The 21,356-nt window shown below is 34.6% G+C and overlaps 3 protein-coding genes across 3 annotated transcripts; all 3 read right to left on the bottom strand.

The window, feature by feature from the left end:
• Positions 1 to 42: 42 nt before the first annotated feature.
• Positions 43 to 3,970, bottom strand: LOC108475379 (uncharacterized). Its single transcript, XM_017777340.2, has 5 exons — positions 2,120 to 3,970; positions 1,056 to 1,112; positions 876 to 937; positions 319 to 428; positions 43 to 224 (listed from the first exon to the last, which is right to left on the bottom strand). The coding sequence occupies exons 1-5, from the start codon at positions 3,968 to 3,970 to the stop codon at positions 43 to 45; spliced, it is 2,262 nt and encodes a 753-aa protein (XP_017632829.2).
• A 6,176-nt stretch (positions 3,971 to 10,146) lies between these two features.
• On the bottom strand, positions 10,147 to 13,418 carry LOC108475392 (uncharacterized). The gene is made up of 2 exons (XM_017777355.2): positions 13,047 to 13,418; positions 10,147 to 12,768 (listed from the first exon to the last, which is right to left on the bottom strand). The coding sequence occupies exons 1-2, from the start codon at positions 13,212 to 13,214 to the stop codon at positions 10,468 to 10,470; spliced, it is 2,469 nt and encodes an 822-aa protein (XP_017632844.1). The 5' UTR covers positions 13,215 to 13,418; the 3' UTR covers positions 10,147 to 10,467.
• Positions 13,419 to 16,098: 2,680 nt separating this feature from the next.
• Positions 16,099 to 18,654, bottom strand: LOC108475380 (uncharacterized). The gene is made up of 2 exons (XM_017777341.1): positions 18,487 to 18,654; positions 16,099 to 17,907 (listed from the first exon to the last, which is right to left on the bottom strand). The coding sequence occupies exons 1-2, from the start codon at positions 18,652 to 18,654 to the stop codon at positions 16,099 to 16,101; spliced, it is 1,977 nt and encodes a 658-aa protein (XP_017632830.1).
• Positions 18,655 to 21,356: the final 2,702 nt, after the last annotated feature.

Genomic DNA, 21,356 nt, shown 5'->3' with positions numbered 1-21,356 from the left:
AAATACATCATGATTTCTTGTCTTGTATATCTTTTGCGATGGTCATGTCCTCCATAGTTTCCTTCCGCCGGAGCTAGTGATACAATCATGCCTATTAGTATGAGCTTCCAATGGTATTTCCTGGATTGAGGTTGTCAAAACCAGCTTCCTCATCAAAATGCTTGCTTCTTTCAGTACCTTGATCGGCGACATCAGCTCAGCTTTGATCATCATCCTTGTCACCGCTATTACAAAAGGAATAAAAATAGGTAATATCATTACGCATCAATTTTCACATGATTCATAGATGAATTTTTAGACAAATACAAAGAAACAGACATGGAGAGATGGATGATTTAGATATGTAAGCAAGCACAGGCATATCCGAATTCCCCTCCGTTGGCAAAAAATTGGAAAAGAAAGAGTTGGGATTGCTATTGAGCATTGGCCTGCAATGCAACATGTGACCAGTAGCTCACCAAGCAGACCAGCAATGAAGCAGAACCGAGTGCAGCAGCATGTTTGATTCATTTTGTTCATTTTATGTTCCTATGTAACTTAATCTAGTTTCTTTGTAACTTGTTACTAAAGTTAGTAGGATTAGTTTTTGATTTGCTCTTGATAGCTGAAATGTCAGCTTACTTTTACTTGTTATTCAAAGATTGTATTTTTTTTGTATTAGTGGGAGCAGTTACAAATATTAGGTAACTGTCAAATTTGTATGTAACTCATATATTTTTGAATTTTATCAATGAAATGGTTGTTAACCGGTCATTATTTGGTTCAAACCTTTTTTCTCTTTGCTTTGCTCTTGTTTTCATTTAGTTTTCATAGAAAACTTAAGTTTGTTTGATACATTGTTGCTGCCATTGTTCCAACAATTGCAAATCGCTTACCCGGAATAAATAATAAGTCCAACAGCTGCTGCAGCAAAGGCCGAAAAGTACATCCAATCAACCTGTACAGAATTAACTTGTATCAGAAAACCGATCATTGATCAATCAAATTTAGATTTCAACTCCATATCAATTTTGAAAATAAAAATAAAACAGACAATTCCAACCTTCTCATGATACAACAGCCCACATGTCCGAGGTAAGCAAGGAGAGATTGAGCGTTGTGGAACTACTCATCTGCAATGGATTCAAACCAAAATTCATGGATTCAAACATACCCCCACAGTGTCTTTTTGTCTTACAAAAAGCACGATAATGGAATGAATGTTGCAAATTGATCGGGTTAGAGTGTTACAATGGTTAGTTTGGGGAAATTACACTGATTAGTTCCCTTTTTTATTTTTAAAAGTCCACTTATTTTCTTCTTCTTCTTTATTTATTTTTTTTTTTAGTAACGACGATTAATATTTATAGTATCCATATAAATAAAATAGGTATTAAAAAGAGGGATATCATTCAATAATTGGATGTTGAGGTCACCCGGAATTTTTTTAGCATGAAATGATTAAACGTTGAATGTTTTGTAACATTAAAAATTGCAGTGGATAAAAATTTTTGAAGGAGCAAAATGAAAAAAGCTGTATATATTAAGCATTAAGCCTACAAAATTGTCTCACTCTTTATATTTACTTGTTAACTCTTTTTATCTTATAGAAAAAAAATTCTCTTATTCAAAAAAAATCAAAGGGTAAATCTTTATATAAAGAATAATCAATTATTTTATTTTCTTCCTTTTCATTTGTAATTACAATAAAAGCTAAGAGATTCCTTTATCAAAATAGAACTTTCCAAAGCATCAACCACGTTTACTATATGTAAGAAAAACCTTAAAAAGGCATGCGTGCATACATTTAAAGAAAATAACACACAAATTCCAACTTAAAACATACTTTAAGGTTATAAATACAATCAGCATTACATGTAATAAAGTCAGGACCATACTCTGTGTTCGCCGCCTATTAGAAAAGTGGTAGTTTTGGAGTATAGTCACCTTATCGCCACCTTATTCCTCCAAATCTGAAGAAGTGCAATTGTATCGTGGACACCTATTATGGGCAACAAAGTTGCATCCAGTACATTCGAGAGCCAAATCTAGACAGCGCTCACCACAATATCTGCAGATCGGATAGTTATAAATCTTCTTTAACAAAAGTGAGAGGGTGCTCATGTGCATCTTCTATTACTTTAACAGTACTCCCAAGTTTGATGAACGGATATTCACCAAGAACACAATTGATATGAGCAGAAGTATCACATGTTGCACAATGGTAAAACCAAAGATTTGGATCTCGACTTTCTTCACATACATCACAGAAATGGCTTTCTGAATATCTGTTATCATCATGAGAAGCAAGTGAAAGAAGATGTTTATCACTTTTGTGTTCGGATCTAATAGGCAAAGAAAAACATTTATGATCCAAAGAAAAATTGCAATCCTTACAACGGAACAACCCTTTGATATCATCCTTACCACAAGCAACACATGGCCCTTTATATTCGGTGTAGAAAAGAAGAGGGTGTTTATGTCCTAGACATGTGCGAGCACCAGGTGTAAGAGCAATTATACATCGAAGGCATGTACATTGCTCACATTCTTCACATTTATAGGCAAAAGCATTAGACAAGCAAAGACATCGTACACACTCAAATACTTCATTCGAAGTAAGGACTAACGCTGGTCGGCAACGATGATGCCAAACATGCTTTACTTTTGGTAACTCGGCGCAAATTTTATGGAGAAAGAAATCACACTGTGTACAGTAGTAAAATGAAGTCACGATCGGTAACAAGCACCCATCACAACATTTATCATCATACTCGCCTACTCTGTCACTTAATATTAAGTAATGAATATGCTTGAAATGTTCTATTACTGTGGCTTCTCCAGCATCATTCCTTTCAAGAACCTTGGTTATGGAGCTGACAGACTCATCAGGAGATTCCTCATCTTCATTTTCTACTATTTCATATGAATCTTTATCCTTCATTACACACTTCACATGAAATATAACAGTGCACTTTGAACAATAGTAACTACCATGCTCTGTATTGACTTCATCATGGCATATTATGCAATCCAAAACTCTAAAATCTTCTATGTGATGGAAATATGTGTGAAGAAGGCGATGATCATGCCACTTACTTTTGATAATGCGAGGTAACGAAATGCAATTTTTATGGATTATAATATTGCATGTACCACATGTATAGGCAACATGATTTCCTTCGGTGCCACACGCATCACAAGTGAATGGAACTTGTCTCAAAAACACGGTGAATGGATGTTCATGATTTGTACTCTTAATAACTTGTAATGGTGATTGTGATGCACATTCAATGTGAACAACAAACTTACAAGGAGAACAACCATAAACAAATCCGCTACCCATTCGACTGGTTTCTCCGCATATCTTGCAAGAGAGCCGTTGGCTATTAAATTGTAGAACAAGAGGATGCTTGCGATGCCACACATGATTCAGTTTGAAAGGAAGCTTAGCGCATTTCTCATGTAAATTAAATCCACAATCACGAGAAAAGTGTGTAAACTTTGCTAAGGGCTCCCAACATCCAAAGCACTTGCTAACATCTTCAAGTTCTTCATTACCATTTTCAGTGGAAATCAAAGGATGTTGAAGGGTAACATGGTCAAGCTCTTTCAAATTATTCTCAGCAATATTAAATGTAAGCAAAGCACATTTAATATGAAAGTCCAATCCGCAAGAGCAGTGATAAACAAACTCATTATCCTCTTTATCACAAAAATCACAAGCGTACTCTCCATCTGAATAAGGTGCATTTTGCATAAGAAGAAGAGGATGATGAGGATGAAAAGGATGATTAAGCTCCAAAGGTGCCTCGGCACATACCTTGTGAAGGTAAAACCCACAGTGCTCCGCACAGCAAAAACATGGAGTAGACACCATCTCCCCACACCTGGAGCAATCAGTTACACCACTTTGATAGTCGATCAGCTGCTCTTGGTTCAAGATAAGAAGCAGGGGATGTTGGTGGTCATAATTGTTAGACTCCTCCATTTCTCCTTCCCCAAGCAATATAAATAAAGGGAAAGCTTGATTTTGGGAGCAAAGTGTCAACGGGAAAACAAGATTACAAGTGAAGAAAGATAATGATTCAGGAACTGGGAGACCATTTGATATTCAGAGGTAGAGGCAGCAGGTCACTTATAGTAAGCAGAGGTGAACTTAATTAGCTAGTTTTGGTTGTACGCTCTGCCTGCTTCACACATGCTTTAATTTAAAGCTACTTTTGCTTTTTGGTTCCCCCTTTCTACTTGCTTTCCATGGTGGGTTGATTTGATTGAGATTATATTTGTTAGAATTAAGTGACCCGAATTCTTATTTAAATAAAATACGATGGAAAATAAAATAAAAGTAAAATCCATATAGAACTAGACTTCTTTTATTTTATTTTAGAATAAGGTTTTTAAACCTTATTAAACTCCATCTATTTTATATTGATTAGGATAAGGTGTTTCAATCCTACTAGAATATGGCTTTGCAAGCCTATAAATAGACATAGTCTATTCCTCTTGTATTTGAGTAAAAATTTTTCGACATAGTGAATTTTCTTCTCCTCTGCCCGTGGTTTTTTTCCCGAAAGGGTTTCCACGTAAAATTTATGTGTTCTTTCCACCTTGACACAAATTCTCAATGAACAAGTTCTTCATCGCGAACTTTCAATAAACAAGTTCTTCACCTCTTCCAAAAAACCCCTTAAGGGTTTAACTTCAACAATGAACACCAACCAAGTCTAAGCAATGCTCAAACTTGGTTATAGGAAGTGACTTAGTCATCATATCTGCAGGATTTTCATGAGTGCTAATTTTGCTCACAACAATATCACCACGAGCAATAATATCACGAACAAAATGATACCGAATATCAATGTGTTTTGTTCTCTCATGAAACATTTGATCTTTTGTAAGAAAGATGGCACTCATTGTCACAAAAAATGTCTTGATTTGAAGGTCTTCATTGAGTTCACTAAATAGTCCCTTCAACCAAATAGCTTCTTTACAAGCCTCGATAATCGCCATGTACTCAAACGATTGGTAGACAAAGCGATTGTAGTTTGCAAAGTGGCTTTCCAACTAATTGCACAACCTCCGATTGTAAAGACGTAACCTGTGAGAGATCTTCTTCTATCAAGGTCTCCAGCAAAATCAGCATCAACATACCCTATAACTCCATCTTTAGTTCTTCCAAACTGTAAGCAAACATTAGTAGTGCCTCGTAAGTATCTTAAAATCCACTGAACTGCTTTCCGGTGTTCTTTACGAGATTCGCCATGTATCGCTAAGCTGCCTTGATCGCATATGATAAATCTGGACGTGAACAAACCATAGCATACATGAGAGATCCTACTGCACTAGAGTATGGAACATGTGACATGTACTCAATCTCATTATCTGATTGAGGAGATAAGGCCGATGAAAGTCTGAAATGGGCTGCTAAAGGAGTACTAACAGGCTTAGCACTCTGCATATTGAACCTGCAAAGAACTTTCTCAATGTACCCCTTCTGACTTAGGTACAATTTACTTGCTTTTCTATCTCTGAGAATCTCCATACCAAGTATCTTCTTTGCTGGTCCTAAATCTTTCATCTCAAATTCTTCACTTAGTTGGGCTTTAACCTTTCTTATCTCTCTTTTATCTTTTGCTGCTATCAACATGTCATCAACATAAAGAAGTAGATACACAAAAGAACCATCACTGTTTTTCTTAAAGTAGACACAACTGTCAAAACTACTTCTTTTGAAATCATGAGAAGTCATAAAGGAATCAAACCTCTTGTACCACTGTCTTGGTGGATTGTTTCAAACCGTAAAGGGACTTTTTCAGCAAGCAAACATAGTCCTCTTTTTTCGAGACTATAAAACCCTCGGTTGTTGCATGTAAATATCTTCCTCAAGTTCTCCATGCAAAATGCAGTTTTACATCTAACCGCTCAAGCTCCAAATCATGCATGGCAACAATACCAAGCAAAGCTCGAATCGAACTATGCTTAACAACTGGAGAGAACACATCTGTGAAGTCCACTCCTGGAATTTGACTGTAACCCTTTGCAACAAGCCTTGCTTTATATCTGGGTTCTTCAACTCCCGGAGTCCTTCTTTCTTTTAAACACCCATTTACAACGAATGACCTTTTTACCTTTAGGAAGTTTTACAAGATCCCATGTTCTGTTTTTGTGGAGTGATTCCATCTCCTCTTGCATAGCAAACATCCACTTTTACGAGTCTTCACACTAATCGCCTCGGAATAATTAAATGGCTCTTGATTCGCATCTATATCTTCACCACATTTAAAGCATAAGCAACTAGATCAACCTCGGCATTCTTCTTTGGAGGTTTAATTTCTCTTCTTGTCTGTTTTTGGCGATAGAGTATTGCGGTGAAGAAGCAACTCTATTCTCAATTTTTGTCTTGGCTTGAGGAGTTGATTACGTATTAATCGATGCTCCACCGCTTTTGGTTTTCTTTATTGGAAGAGTCTTTAAGAGATAAGTTAGGTAGCATAGCGTTTCATCAAAAACAACATCTCTGCTAATCACAACTTTTCTATTTTCAGGACACCATAACTTATAGCCTTTTACACCACTTTATAACCAAGAAAACGCATTTAATGGATCTCGGTTCCAATTTTCCATTATCAACATGAGCATCGCAGACACCCAAAAATCTTTAAATCGAATAATTAGCGGGATTACGGACCATACCTCTTGTGGAGTCTTTTTCTCAATGGCAGCGGATGGAGATCGGTTGATCAAAAACATGCAAGAGTCGCTTACGCCCAAAATGACTTGTAAGTTGGCATTTGACAACATACATCGAACCTTCTCCATGATCGTTCGTTCATTCGTTCGCAACGCCGTTTTGTTGTGGAGTATGACGAATCATCAAGTGTCTCATGATCCCTTCGACTTGCACAATCTATTAAACTCATCGAGCAGAACTCTAAGCCATTGTGCATGCGGAGGTATTTTATCTGTTTTCCGTCTGTTTTTCAATCATAATTTTCCAAGACTTAAATGTGGAAAACACATCGCTTTTCGCTTGGGAAGAACGCCCAAACTTTTCGGAAAAATCATCAATAAAGGTTAGCATATAATTAGCTCCACCTCTCGAAGGCACTCTGGACGGCCCCACAGATCGAATGGATATACTCCAATGTTTCCTTCGTGTTATGGATTCCTCTAGTGAATCGAACTCTCTTTGCTTCCCAAAACACAGGTGCTCACAGAAATTCGGTTTGCAAATTCCTTGCCCATTAAGAAGTCCTCTTTGCTTAATTCGCCATGCCATTCTCACTCATATGCCCTAGGCGCATATGCCAAAGTTTAGTAATATCATCATCGACAAGGAAGAGGAAGCGGCAATTGATCATCACGATATGATAGAACCCATAAAACATATAACTTGGCAATCTTTCTTTGCCCTTTCATCACAACAAGGGACCCTTTGAAATCTTTAAAACCCCACTTTCGGTTGTGTATCTGCCCTTTTGAATCAAGAGTACTCAACGAAATTAAATTTCTTTTCAATTCGGAACATGCCGACGTCACTAAGTGTTCGACAACTCCATCAAACATCTTAACTTTAATTGTTCCAACACTGCGATTTTATATGAAGCATTATTTCCCATCAAAACAACACCTTGAATCTTGTTTCATAAGTTGTAAACCAATCCCGATTGGGACTCATGTGGAAGGTGCAGCTGAATCAAGTATCCACTCCTCGCTTACTTTAGAATCATTGATGAAGCAACTAGAAGTTCACCATCGCTGTAGTCTTCTACAACATCGACTTCACCGGAATTTTCCGTTGTTTTCCTTTTGATTCATGACCTCCTTTTAATCTTATTTTGTAGCTTATAGCACTTTCGATTTAATGTGCCCTTTCTTCTTGCGAAGTTGCAAGTTTTACCTCTGTTTGAAGATTTGATCTACCCTTAGATTTACCACGAGGATTCCGTTCTGTGTTCTACCACGATCATCATCAACATTCCGGTCTTGTCTCCCACGAACAATGAGACCCTCTCCACGAGAGTTGGGTTTAACCACAAGATGCTTCATCTTATCATACGAGGTTAAAGAATCATAAACCTCATCAAGCGTGAGAGACTCATGCTATATAAAATCGTGTCTCTAAAGGTTGAATAAGACGGGGCAACGAACAAAGTAGAATCAACCCTAGATCTTCCTTATCATCTTGAACCTCCATGGCCTCCAAGTTTGAGAGAATTTCTTTAAACACTGTTAAGTGTTCGTGTCTGACGCACCTTCCTCCAAACGATGAGCATAAAGACGCCGCTTCATATGCAACTTGCTTGTTAGAGTTTTCGACATACATATTTGTTCTAGCCTCTTCCATAATGCGTGGCGTTTTCTCTTTCATCACATCCTGCAAAATTTCGTTGGACAAATGCGAGATGTAATTGTGTTAATGCCTTTCGATCCTTACGCTTCTTCTCTTCATCTGTTAATGTCGAAGGCATCTTATCTATCCTAGCGGGGCATCCTCTAGATCCATCTGCAAGAAGCGCTTGCATCTTAATTTGCCACAACGCAAATCGGTGTTGCGATCCAACAACGAATTTCATACTTCAAAGACGCCATTACCGTGATCGAGATGAATAACCGGAAGCTCGATACCAATTTGTGAAAATAAAATAGAATAAAATAAATAAAATAAAGAACACATAAATTTTACGTGAAACCCTTTCGGAAAAAAACCACGTAAAATTTATGTGTTCTTTATTTTATTTATTTTATTCTATTTTATTTTCACAATATTTATGAATAAAATATTATTATTTTACTTAAAATTAAGATGATATTATATACTTTATTTTTAATTAACATCTTATTATCTATGCCATGTTCATCCAACTAAGAAAATTCATTACATTTTATATAATAATAATAAATAAATGAGTGAAAAATTCATCCAACCCATAAAAATTTGTTGAAAACTTCTTTTACACTTATAATGAATTAGAATTAAGTTATAGCCTTGAATAGAAGGATAAAAGTAATTTAACGCCTTTGAATCTACATTTTTTACATTAACAATAATCTGATACTAATTAAGTTAAAATTTAAACTAATTTAAATATTTAATTTTATTGTTATAATTTCTAAAATAAATATTTTTATTTATATTATTATTTATTTATGTTTAACATTTTTATATTTTTATGAATTTTATCTTTTAAAAGTTATTGTAATTAAATTAAAAATTTTAATTGATTGAATCAAAAATAGTTATCTGAGAAGCTAACTATCGACATGATTCTTACAATATAATTTTCTTGTTTTTCTTATTTTAAAATTTTTATTAAAATTGTACTATTTAAAGAAATTATATAAATTAGAATTTTAAGTGAAAATATGGGTTAAATTATTCTATTATAGAGATTGGATCAAATTAAATTATTTTATATTATTAAAAGAATTAAATGTTAGTATTTCTTATTTAAAAATGACTTTATAATTATTCTTTCATTCATGTATTTATGAAATTTCAGCAATTATTGACTATGCTAAAAACAATTGCAACAGCATTGGTCTAAAAGTGCTTTTGACTAAAAAGCACATAAAAGTAGAAATCATATCACATCAGAATTTCAGCAATTATTGAATATGGCTTCGGATCCGATTTCTTCAATGTTTGCCACACCATTTTAAAAAGTAATTTTTCTTATAATTTTAATATTTTCAGTATTTAAAAGAAATTTATATATTGTGTGGATGATGATAACCTTTTTCGGCTTTGCATTTTTTTGTCTTTATATTCTTCCCTATAATATATATTTTTTATGGAAAAAAAAAAACTAATCCTTCAATTTTATTTGGAACTGTAGTAATTTCACTTTAAAATGTTACAGAGGCAGCAATAGTTAGATTGACGAAGCCTGTTGAAGTTTTTCTTTTCAAAATTATTTGCTAAGGTATGATGAAGCTTCATAAATTCTGTAATTAAGCTCCAATATCTTATTCTAATAATTTTTAAAGCAATTTCTGCAATAAAATTTTATATGCGAAATATATCATTAAAAGACATGTTTGTTCTTTTAAGGAGGTTACTTTATCAAATACATAGAGCTGAAGCATACACAACAAAAACATAATCAAATGTTAAACATAATTTGAATGTGCAGCAAAAGAGATAAATAATTTCAGAACAAGTTGTACTTTCAAGTAAATTTATATAAACAAACAAAGAGCTATTAAGAGAAGCATCAATCACATGTAAGTAAAATCACACTTCCAAATTATAAGAAATTATAAAATCAACAATCAAATACAAATGTAAACTATACAAGTTTCAGCTTTAATTAGATTATTACATGACATTTATTTAAAACTTATAAAGTCGGAAAAACCAAATTATAATGACAACAACAACTAACAGCACAAGTAATAAGGCAAAGATCAAACCCTGTTTTCCAGTCTTGAGTTTTCCGGCAAATGAAGTGACATGTTTCAAATATGATTACATCTGAATTGCTACATGCCCCACTTCCACCAATGCCGTAGAAAATAGGGTGTTACACAATCCCAATGGACAATATACTTGCACTCTAACTTTGAGCATTCAAGAGCCACACCTTCACAAGGCTTACCGCATTTATCACAATTAGGGTAGTAATACTTCTTATTCACAATGGTGAGTGGATGTGGATGGTTTGTTTCTTCATAGATGCTACCGAGTTTGAGGAATGGATAGCTTCCAAGAACACAACCAACATGAGCAGAAGTATCACATGTTGCACAATGATAAAACCAACGATTTGCATCTCGACTTTCTTCGCAGATATCACAATGATGACTCTCTGAATAACTATTATCATCATTATCAGTGAGTGAAAGAAGATGCTTATCGCATTTGTGGCGAGCTGTAATTGGAAGTGAAAAACATCCAAGATCTAGCACAAAATTGCAATCCTTACAACAAAATGCCCCATATCCCCTTGTTGTATCACCACAAGCATTGCACTGACCTTCGTAGTCTCTGTAGAAAAAGAGGGGGTGAACATGTTTCAAACATGTTCGAGCACCAGGAGTAAGCGCAATCACACATCGGAGACATTTATTTTCCTCACATCCACAACATTCATAAGCAAAGGCATTAGATATGTGCCAACATTCTTGACACTCAAAAGCTTTATCAGAAGTAAGGGCGAGAGGCTCTTGGCAATGATGATGCCAAACATTCTTCATCTTAGTTAACTCGGCACACGCTTTATGAAGGAAAAAAATACATTCTGAACAGTAATAAAATGGATCCGAGATTGGCAACATACACCCGTTGCAACTATTTTCATATCCTCCAACAAAGGGACCTAACATTAGATTATGCATATGCTTGAAATGCTTTATTTTTGTAGCTTCTCCAGCATCGTTTCTCTCAATAACACTGATGGAACTTTCATTGGGCATCTCATCTTCATTTTCCACTATTTCATATGAATCTTTATCCTTCATTGCACACTTCACATGGAATATAACATCACACTTTGAACAATAGTAACTACCATGCTCTGTATTGACTTCATCATGGCATATTAGGCAATCCAAAACCCTAAAATCTTCTATGTGATGGAAATATGTGTGAACAAGGGGATGGTCATGCCACTTACTTTTGATAATGCGAGGCAAAGAAATGCAATTTTTATGGATTATAATGTTGCATGTACCACATGTATAGGAAACATGATTTCCTTCAGTGCCACACGCATCACAAGTGAATGGAACTTGTCTCAAAAACAAGGTGAACGGATGTTCATGATTTGTATTCTTAATAACTTGTAATGATGACTGTGATGCACATTCAGTGTGAGCAACAAACTTACAAGGGGAACAGCCATAAACAAATCCTCTTCGCCTTGTTTCTTGGCATATCTTGCAAGAGAGACGTTTGCTATTAAATTGTAGAACAAGAGGATGCTTGCGATGGTAAACATGATTGAGTTTGAAAGGAAGCTTAGCGCATTTCTCATGTAAATTAAATCCACAATCAAGAGAAAAGTGTGTATACATTGCTAATGGTTCCCAACATCCAAAGCACTTACTAACATCTTTGAGTTTTTTATCACCATTTTCAGAGGAAATCAATGGATCATGAAGGGCAACATGCTCAAGCTCTTTCAAATTATTCTCAGCAATATTAAGTGTAAACAAAGCACATTTAATATGAAAGTCCAATTCACAAATAGAGCAGTGATAAACAAACTTGTCACCAAATTCATGGCAGAAAGTGCAAAAGTACGCTCCAGATAAATGAGGTGACTTTTGCATAAGAAGAAGAGGATGGTTGGGATGAAAAGGGTGATTAAGCTCCACAGGTGCCTCGGCACATACCTTGTGAAGATAAAACCCACAGTACTCTGCACAGTAAAAAGATGGAGCAGACACCTTCTCCCCACACCTCGAGCAATCAGTTACACCGCTTTGATTGTCGATCAGCTGCTCTTGATTCAACATAAGAAGCAGGGGATGTTGGTGCCCATTAAACAAGGTGAATGGATGTTCATGATTTGTACTCTTAATAACTTGTAATGCTGATTGTGATGCACATTCAATGTGAACAACAAACTTACAAGGAGAACAACCATAAACAAATCCACTTTCCATACTTCGCCTTGTTACTCGACATATCTTGCAAGAGAGCCGTTGGCTATTAAATTGTAGAACAAGAGGATGCTTAGGATGGCACACAAGATTCTGTTTGAAAGGAAGCTCAGCGCATTTCTCATGTAAATTAAATCCACAGTCGGGAGAAAAGTGTGTATAATTTGTTAATGGTTCCTGGCACCCAAAGCACTTAATATCATCTTCAAGTTCTTCATCTTGAAGGCAACATGCTCAAGCTCTTTCAAATTATTCTCAGCAATATTAAATGTAAACAAAGCACATTGAATATGAAAGTCAAAATGGCAAGAGCAGTGATAAACAAACTCATTACCGCCTTTATCGCAAAAATTGCAAATGTACCGTCCAGATGAATAAGGTGCATTTTGCATAAGAAGAAAAGGATGATGAGGATGAAAAGGATGATTAAGCTCCAAAGGTGCCTCGGCACATACCTTGTGAAGATAAAACCCACAGTGCTCCGCACAGCAAAAACATGGAGCAGACACCTTCTCCCCACACCTGGAGCAATCAGTTACAACACTTTGATTGTGGATCAGCTGGTCTTGATTCAAGATAAGAAGCAGAGAATGTTGGTGGCCATAATTGTTAGACTCCTCCATTTCTCCTTCCCCAGGCAATATAAATAAAGGAAAAAGCTTGACTTTGGGAGCAAAGTTTGAATGGAAAACAAGATTACAAGTGAAAAAGATAATAATTCAGGAACTGGGAGAGCATTTGATATTTAGAGCAGAGGTAGAGGATCGCTTATAGTAAACAGAGGTCAACTCAATTAGCTAGTCAATTTTATATACTAAAAATCCTTATCTTCCTTTTCCTTGTCATGACATTAATGTCTCCTTAGACTTTCAGCCTTCAATTATTGTAGTGAAGCAATCATGTCAAAATTATTAAATAAGCACAACAAGAACTTTAAACAACTCTACCCAACTTTCAGCTAATACATACAAGAGCAATGAATGAGATGTGGGGAAAAGTTTGGCTATCTTTTTACACAAAGATAGGCAATGGAGTATTAGGGGGTTAGCAGGACCCGCACTCTTTAAAATGATTGTTCATTTTCTTAAAATTTTAAATTAATAATTATAAAATTGTATTTTATTTTTAAAATAATAAAATTTTAATTTAATCCTTTAAAATTTATAAAAATAATATTTTAAATTTTAAATTTAAATTTACCCTTCTAAAAAATTTTCTAACATCACCCTAAGATAGTTTTATTTTGTTTTTTCTAAGTAAAAGCTAGATACTAATAATAATTTTTTTTTTACTTTGTTATAAACTTCACTTTTTTTATTAAATGGGAGGCTAATAAATTCACTTTAAATCTCTCCTTACTGTATGAGATTTTATTTTTGCTGCAAGGATTGTTTTTGTCAAAAATATCAAATAGAAAAATTGTTGAGAGTCATGTTTTATATCTAAAGTAATAAATACTTCATGATTTATTGTCGTGTATATCTTAAAAATATATAATACATTCAAAAATTAAAATAATTTTTTCTAATATATTAAATATTTTTATATTAAAAATTATAATTATAATTACAATTATTTAATATATATAATTAATATAATTATCAGGACCATACTCTATGTTTGCCGCAAAAGAAATGTGGTAGTTTTGGACTATAGTCACCTAAACGCCACCTTAGTCCTCTGAATTTTAAGGGCATTTACCATGGATAATGAAGTTGTATGCAGTACATTCAGAAGGCAAATCTAAACAAGGCTCACCACAGTAGTTCGGACAGTAATAAATCTTCTTAACAACAGGGAGACGGTAATCATGAACGTCCTCATCTACTTCAACAATACTCCTGAGTTTGATGAACCAACTTTTATCAAGGACACAATTGACATGAGTAAAAATATCATATGTTGTACAATAATAAAACAAAATATTTGGATCTCGACGTTCTTCACATACATCACAAAAATAATTTTTTAAATAATTGTTATTATCATAATAAGCAAGTAAAAGAAAATATTCTATCACTTTTATGTTGGGATGAAATAGGTAATGAAAAACATTTACGATTTAAAGAGAAACTGCAATCCTTACAACGGAACAACCCTTTGATATTATTATCACCACACCAACACATCACTCTCTATATTCTGTGTAGAAAACGGATGCAAAGAGAATTGAATAAAAAATGAAATCTAAAAAACTGATTTCATCATAACTTTCATGAAGTTAAAAAACATATATGTTACAAGACAGTTTCCTAACGTATAACTGCTCTCACTAATTTCGTGACAAAAAACATAGCTTAAATTACACACAGAATATAGCTGATTTATCAGCTATTACATCACACTTAACATCATTCAAATCAGCAACTAATCTTACTAACTTTAAAGACAAATTACAAAAGAGAATTTTTTACCGGAATATTATAAAAAAAATAAAATACCAAAATGGGTTGTTGAAATATTTATGGACCAAAATGGTACATTTAGATGGATGAAAGGTGGTGCATAGGCGGCACCACCCTCATTTTCTGACCGTACACAGTTAAATATTAATAATAATAATAATAATAATAATAATAATAATAAAATAATAGTGGAGGGTTTTAGGTAGGCGGCACACCCAATATATTTTCCCCCCTCCCCCATCAGGTTCATATCAATTTGGAAAAAAAATTTAGCAGAATAAGAGAGGGAGAAGAGAAGAAAGAAAAAAATACATTTTATTTTCTATTTAGTTTAGACCTAATTATGGGTAAGACCATGTTTGATGCAAAATTTTAATTTTATTTTCTAGGCCAAAGCACGACCTGAAAAATAGATCTAAAATTCTATTCAAACCCGACCAAAATTAAAAATATTAAACCCAAGCCCAACTCAACTCGCCCGTACTAAAAAAAATTTAGATTATTTTTTATATAAAAATAAATTTGAACAGAGAAATTGTTGAATCATGTTATGGTCACTTAAGCAGCCATAACATGACCACAACCTAGTTGTGTTTTTTACCATATTCTTTTATTTTGAGAATTATGGAGTTGTACGCCAAAAAAAATTAATTAAGATATTTATTTATTTGTAAAATGGTAAGATAAGAGTCTATTGAAGAGTCTAAGATTATCATAATAGGTTGTAAGTGGTAAACCAAATTGTATTACTGATTGAACTATGCAAATTACCTTTTCATTGTTTCATTTATTGTGACCACAATAATTAGCATAATATACTACCAAGGCATGCATGCCTACATTTAAAGAAAATAAAACACAGAAATCAGGAAATTAGAGTTTAAATAATCAAATGTTCACTCAAATTCCAACTTAAAACATGCTTCCCTTACATTTCAACTTCAAATACGAAACCCTAGTTCTGATGATAAATACAATCAGCATTACAAGTAATAAAGTCAGGACCATGCTCTGTGTTCTCCACCTAAGAAAGGTGGTAGCTTTGGAGTATAATCACCACAAAGCCACCTTAGTCCTCCAATCTGAAGAAGTGAAATTGTTGTCATGGACACTCGATATGAGCAATGAAGTTGCATCCAGTACATTCGAGAGCCAAATCTAAACAGGGCTTACAACAATAACTACAGTTCGGATAGTAATAGATCTTCTTAACAACAGTGACAGGGTGCTTATGAATGTCCTCACGTACTTGAATGATACTCCCGAGTTTGAGGAATGGATGTTCTCCAAGAACACAATTGACATGAGCAGAAGTATCACATGTTGCACAATGATAAAACCAAATACTTGGATCTCGATTTTCTTCACAAACATCACAAAAATGACTTTCTGAGTAATTGTTATCATCATGGTTAGTTAGTGAAAATAGATGTTTATCACTTTTGTGTTGGGACATAATAGGCAACGAAAAACATTTATGATCTAAAGAAAAATCACAATCCTTACAACGGAACAACCCTTTGATATCATCATCACCACAAGCAGCACATTGCCCTCTATATTCGGTGTAGAAAAGAAGAGGGTGTTTATGTCCTAGACATGTGCGAGCACCAGGTGTAAGAGCAATTATACATCGAAGGCATGTATAATCCTTACATTCTTCACATTTATAAGCAAAACAACTAGACCAGCAATGACATTTTACACACCAAAATAGTTTGTTTGAAGTAAGGACCAATGGTGGTTGGCAACGATGATGCCAAACATGCTTTACCTTTGGTAACTCCACACAAACTTTATGGAGAAAGAAATCACACTGTGTACAGTAGTAAAATGAAGCCAAGATTGGCAACAAGCACCTATCACAACATTTATTATCATACTCACCTACTCTGTCACTTAACATTAAGTGGTGACTATGCTTGAAATGTTCTATTACTGTGGCTTCTCCAGCATCACTCCATTCAAGAACGGTTATGGAGCTAACAGACTCATCAGGAGATTCCTCATCTTCATGTTCTACTATTTCATATGAATCTTTATCCTTCATTACACACTTCACATGGAATATAACAGTGCACTTTGAACAATAGTAACTACCATGCTCTGTATTGACTTCATCATGGCATATTAAACAATCCAAAACTCTGAACTCTTCTATGTGATGGAAATATGTGTGAAGAAGGCGATGGTCATGCCACTTACTTTTGATAATACCAGGCAATGAGATGCAATTTTTATGGATTATAATGTTGCATGTACCACATATATAGGCAACATGATTTCCTTCAGTGCCACACGCATCACAAGTGAATGGAACTTGTCTCAAAAACAAGGTGAATGGATGTTCATGATTTATACTATCAATAACTTGTAACGATGATTGTGATGCACATTCAAGGTGAACAACAAAGTTACAAGGAGAACAACCATAAATAAATCCGCTACCATTTTGACTGGTTTCTCCGCATATCTTGCAAGAGAGCCGTTGGCTATTAAATTGTAGAACAAGAGGATGCTTACGATGACACCCATGATTCAATTTGAAAGGAAGCTTCGCGTATTTCTCATGTAAATTAAATCCACAGTCAGGAGAAAAGTGTGTATACTTTGCTAATGGTTCCCAACATCCAAAGCACTTAGCAGCATCTTTGAGTTTTTCATCACCATTTTCAGTGGAAATCAATGGATGTTGAAGGGCAACATGGTCAAGCTCTTTCAAATTATTCTCAGCAATATTAAATGTAAACAAAGCACATTTAAGATGAAAGTCCAATTCGCAAGAGCAGTGATAAATGAATTTCTCACATCTTTCGTCACAGAAATCGCAAATGCACTCTCCATCTGAATCTGAATAAGGTGGCTTTTGCATAAGAAGAAGAGGATTGTTGGAAATTGGCCATCCATGCTGCTGTTATGTTTTTGTTGAGAGCATACGGCTTGTATGCATGCTGCATGCTGCATGCTGCAGCAACATGTTATCTATTGTAGTTGCAATTTAGTTTAGTTTGGTTGAAAATGAACTTAGTTATTGATGTTTTGATGGGTTTAGGTGATGATTGAGCTGATAATTCAGCTTATTGATGTGTACAAGTAATGCTTAGCAAGTCCTTAGGCTACTAAGTGGGAGTAGGTAGTATTTGATAATGTGTTTTATCTATAAATGTATTGTTTTTCTAATTGAATGAATGAGCTAAATGAGCTGAAGCCATAGCTCCCTTGCTGCACATTTGTGAGCAAGTAAAAATACTGCCTTGTTCTGTCCTGTATTTCTTCCTCTGCTCCGTTCCTCTGCTGTCAAAAATCCCCAACAATAGCTAAAAGCTTGAACTTCAAGCATTTTTCCTTCATATTTTATCCGGGTATAATACGTTACTGCTGGTGTTCTGTTTGAAATTCTTACTTTACCCGGTTAAAGTGTGTCAAAAACCCAACAAGGATGATCATGATGAAAAGGGTGATTGAGCTCCAAAGATGCTTCGGCACATACCTTGTGAAGATAAAACCCACAGTGCTCCGCACAGCAAAAACATGGAGCAGACACCTTCTCCGCACACCTGGAGTAATCAGTTACAGCACTTTGATTGTGGATCAGCTGGTCTTGATTGAAGATAAGAAGCAGGGGATGTTGGTGGCCATAATTGTTAGACTCCTCCATTTCTCCTTCCCCAAGCAATATAAATAAAGGAAAAGCTTGACTTTGGGAGCAAAGTAGGAATGGGAAAACAAGATTACAAGTGAAGAAAGATAAAGATTAAGGAAGTGGGAGAGCATTTGATATTTAGAGGCAGAGGCAGAGGGTCGCTTATAGTAAAGATCCCGTATCAAGCTACGCTATACAAAACCTCTTGATTTATTTGATTGTTTAAAAGTAATAAAAATACATTATAATAAAGTTTATACATATTATAACTAATTTTAAATGAATTTTTATTCTTTAAATTTATATTTGAGTTGAATAATCTTTTTAAGAAAAAAACAATATTAGAACTCAAATTGTAATAAAATAAAGCATTGGTTAACGTTAATTTGACTGATTTCATTGTAATTAGTGTTAGTGTTATGCATTAGGGATTGGGTATTGGGTTTTGAGCTGAGTACCATGTGCCACTGCCACTGCCATGTTTTTTTTATACCTAAAACCTACCTCCTTTTTCATAAACTATTCACTTCATTTTTTTTTAAACAACAAAATAATTTTCATTACTCATGCGTTGTATGTTCTTTTAAATTAAGCTTGTGTGGGAATGTTTTTCTGTATTCCCCTTTATTTGAATTTTGCTCATTTATTTTGAAATTATTGTTGTTTTCGTCTGTCTTGAAGTGATGAACACAATTATAATCTTATTATAATTTTATATTAAATTGTAGAATTGTAGTATATTTTAATTTATCATTGAGGTTGTCACATAATCAAAATGTTCTGTAGGATTACCATTTAACTTTTAATTTTCCAATTTATAGCTTAAATTTTTGGTAGATGTAAATGAGCTGTTATGGCTAAATTAGGAGATTTGGTAGCAAGAGTGTATGGCCTCTCAAGTTCCGCAATAGGCTGCACAGAGCAGCAATAGGAGCTTCAACTCTCTAACAGGTTCTCTTGCTCCTGCCACTTCTCGCATGGCTGCCTTCTGTTAAAACATGATTTAAAGAACTTAAACTTAACAAGGCATGCATGCCTACATTTAAAGAAAATAACACACACAATTCAGGAAATTGGAGTTTGAATAATCAAATGTTCACACAAATTCCAACTTAAAACATGCTTCCCTTACATTTCAACTTCAAATACAAAAGCCTAGTTTGGATAATAAATACAATTAGCATTACATGTAATAAAATACTGTGTCCTCCGCCAAAGAAAAGTGGTAATTTTGGAGTATAGTCACCACAACGCCACCTTAGTCCTCCCAGTCTGAAGAACTGAAATTGTTATGGTGAACACTTATTATGGACAATGAAGTTGCATTAAGAACATTCGAAAGCCAAATCTAAATAGGGCTCACCACACTTACTGTAGTTCGGATAGTAATAAATCTTCTTAACAACAGTGACAGGGTGCTCACGAAGGTCCTTATGTACTTTAACGATACTCCCAAGTTTGAGGAATAGACCTTTACTATGGACACAATTGCCATGAGCAAAAGTATCACATGTTGCACAATGATAAAATCAAAGATTTAGATCTCAGACGTTCTTCACAAACATCACAAAAATGACTTTTTGAATAACTATTATCATCATGATAAGCAAGTGAAAGAATATGTTAATCACTTTTGTGTTGGGATGTAATAGGCAACGAAAAACATTTATGATCTAAAGAAAGGGTGTTAATGTGCGAGCACCAGGTGAAAGAGCAATTATACATCGAAGGCATGTATATTTCTTACATTCTTCACATTTATAGGCAAAAGCATTAGAGAAGCAATGACTTCTTTCACAAAAAAACACTTCGTTTGAAGTAAGGACTAATGGTGGTTGGCACCGATGATGCCAAACATGCTTTATCTTTGGTAACTCGACATAAACTTTATGGAGAAAGAAATCACACTGTACAGTGTACAGTAGTAAATGAAGCCAAGATTAGTAACAAGCATCCATCACAACATTTATTATCATACGCACCTACTCTATCACTTAACATTAAGTGGTGAATGTGCTTAAAATGTCTATTACTGTGGCTTCTCCAGCATCATTCCATTCAAAGAACCTTGGTTATGGAGCTAACAGACTCATCTGTATTGACTTCATCGTGGCATATTAAGCAATCCAAAATTCTAAAATTTTCTATGTGATGAAATACATGAAAAGAAGGCGATAATCATGTCACTTAGTTTTGATCATGCGAGGCAATGGAATGCAATTTTTATGAAAAAGAGGCGTTATGGAGAAAGGTGATTTTAGCTAAATATGGGTCAAATATTCAGAGTTGGCGATTTAAGACGACGAACAAAAAAGATATGTCAGTTGTGTGGAGAGGCATTGTCGAAAATGCTAAAGATGAGAAAGTATCCAAATGGGTGGGGCCGGAAGCATTTTTTTGGAAAATAGGAAATGAAAAATCGACTTTGTTTTGGTGGGACATTTGGTGTGGGGATCGACCATTGAAATATGTTTTTCCAAGGCTTTTCCATCTTGCTAAAAATAAAGTAAGTACTGTTGAAGAGTTGTTAAGCAATTCAGGGAGAGGATCTGTTAAATGGAAAGATGGATTTTTAGACCATTATTGGATAGAGAGAAGGAGATGTGCAAAATTTTGGCCGACAGATTGATTGGCACAGTATTGATTTCGGATAAAGAGGATAGATTGTGTTGGTCGAATGATAAATTGGGGTGTTCTCGATTAAAAAGTGTTCGGAG

Source organism: Gossypium arboreum, chromosome 3, assembly GCF_025698485.1.
Source record: "Gossypium arboreum isolate Shixiya-1 chromosome 3, ASM2569848v2, whole genome shotgun sequence".
Lineage (NCBI taxonomy): Eukaryota > Viridiplantae > Streptophyta > Magnoliopsida > Malvales > Malvaceae > Gossypium > Gossypium arboreum.
Note: the sequence above shows the minus strand (reverse complement) of the source record. Positions and strands in the feature narration are given on the sequence as shown.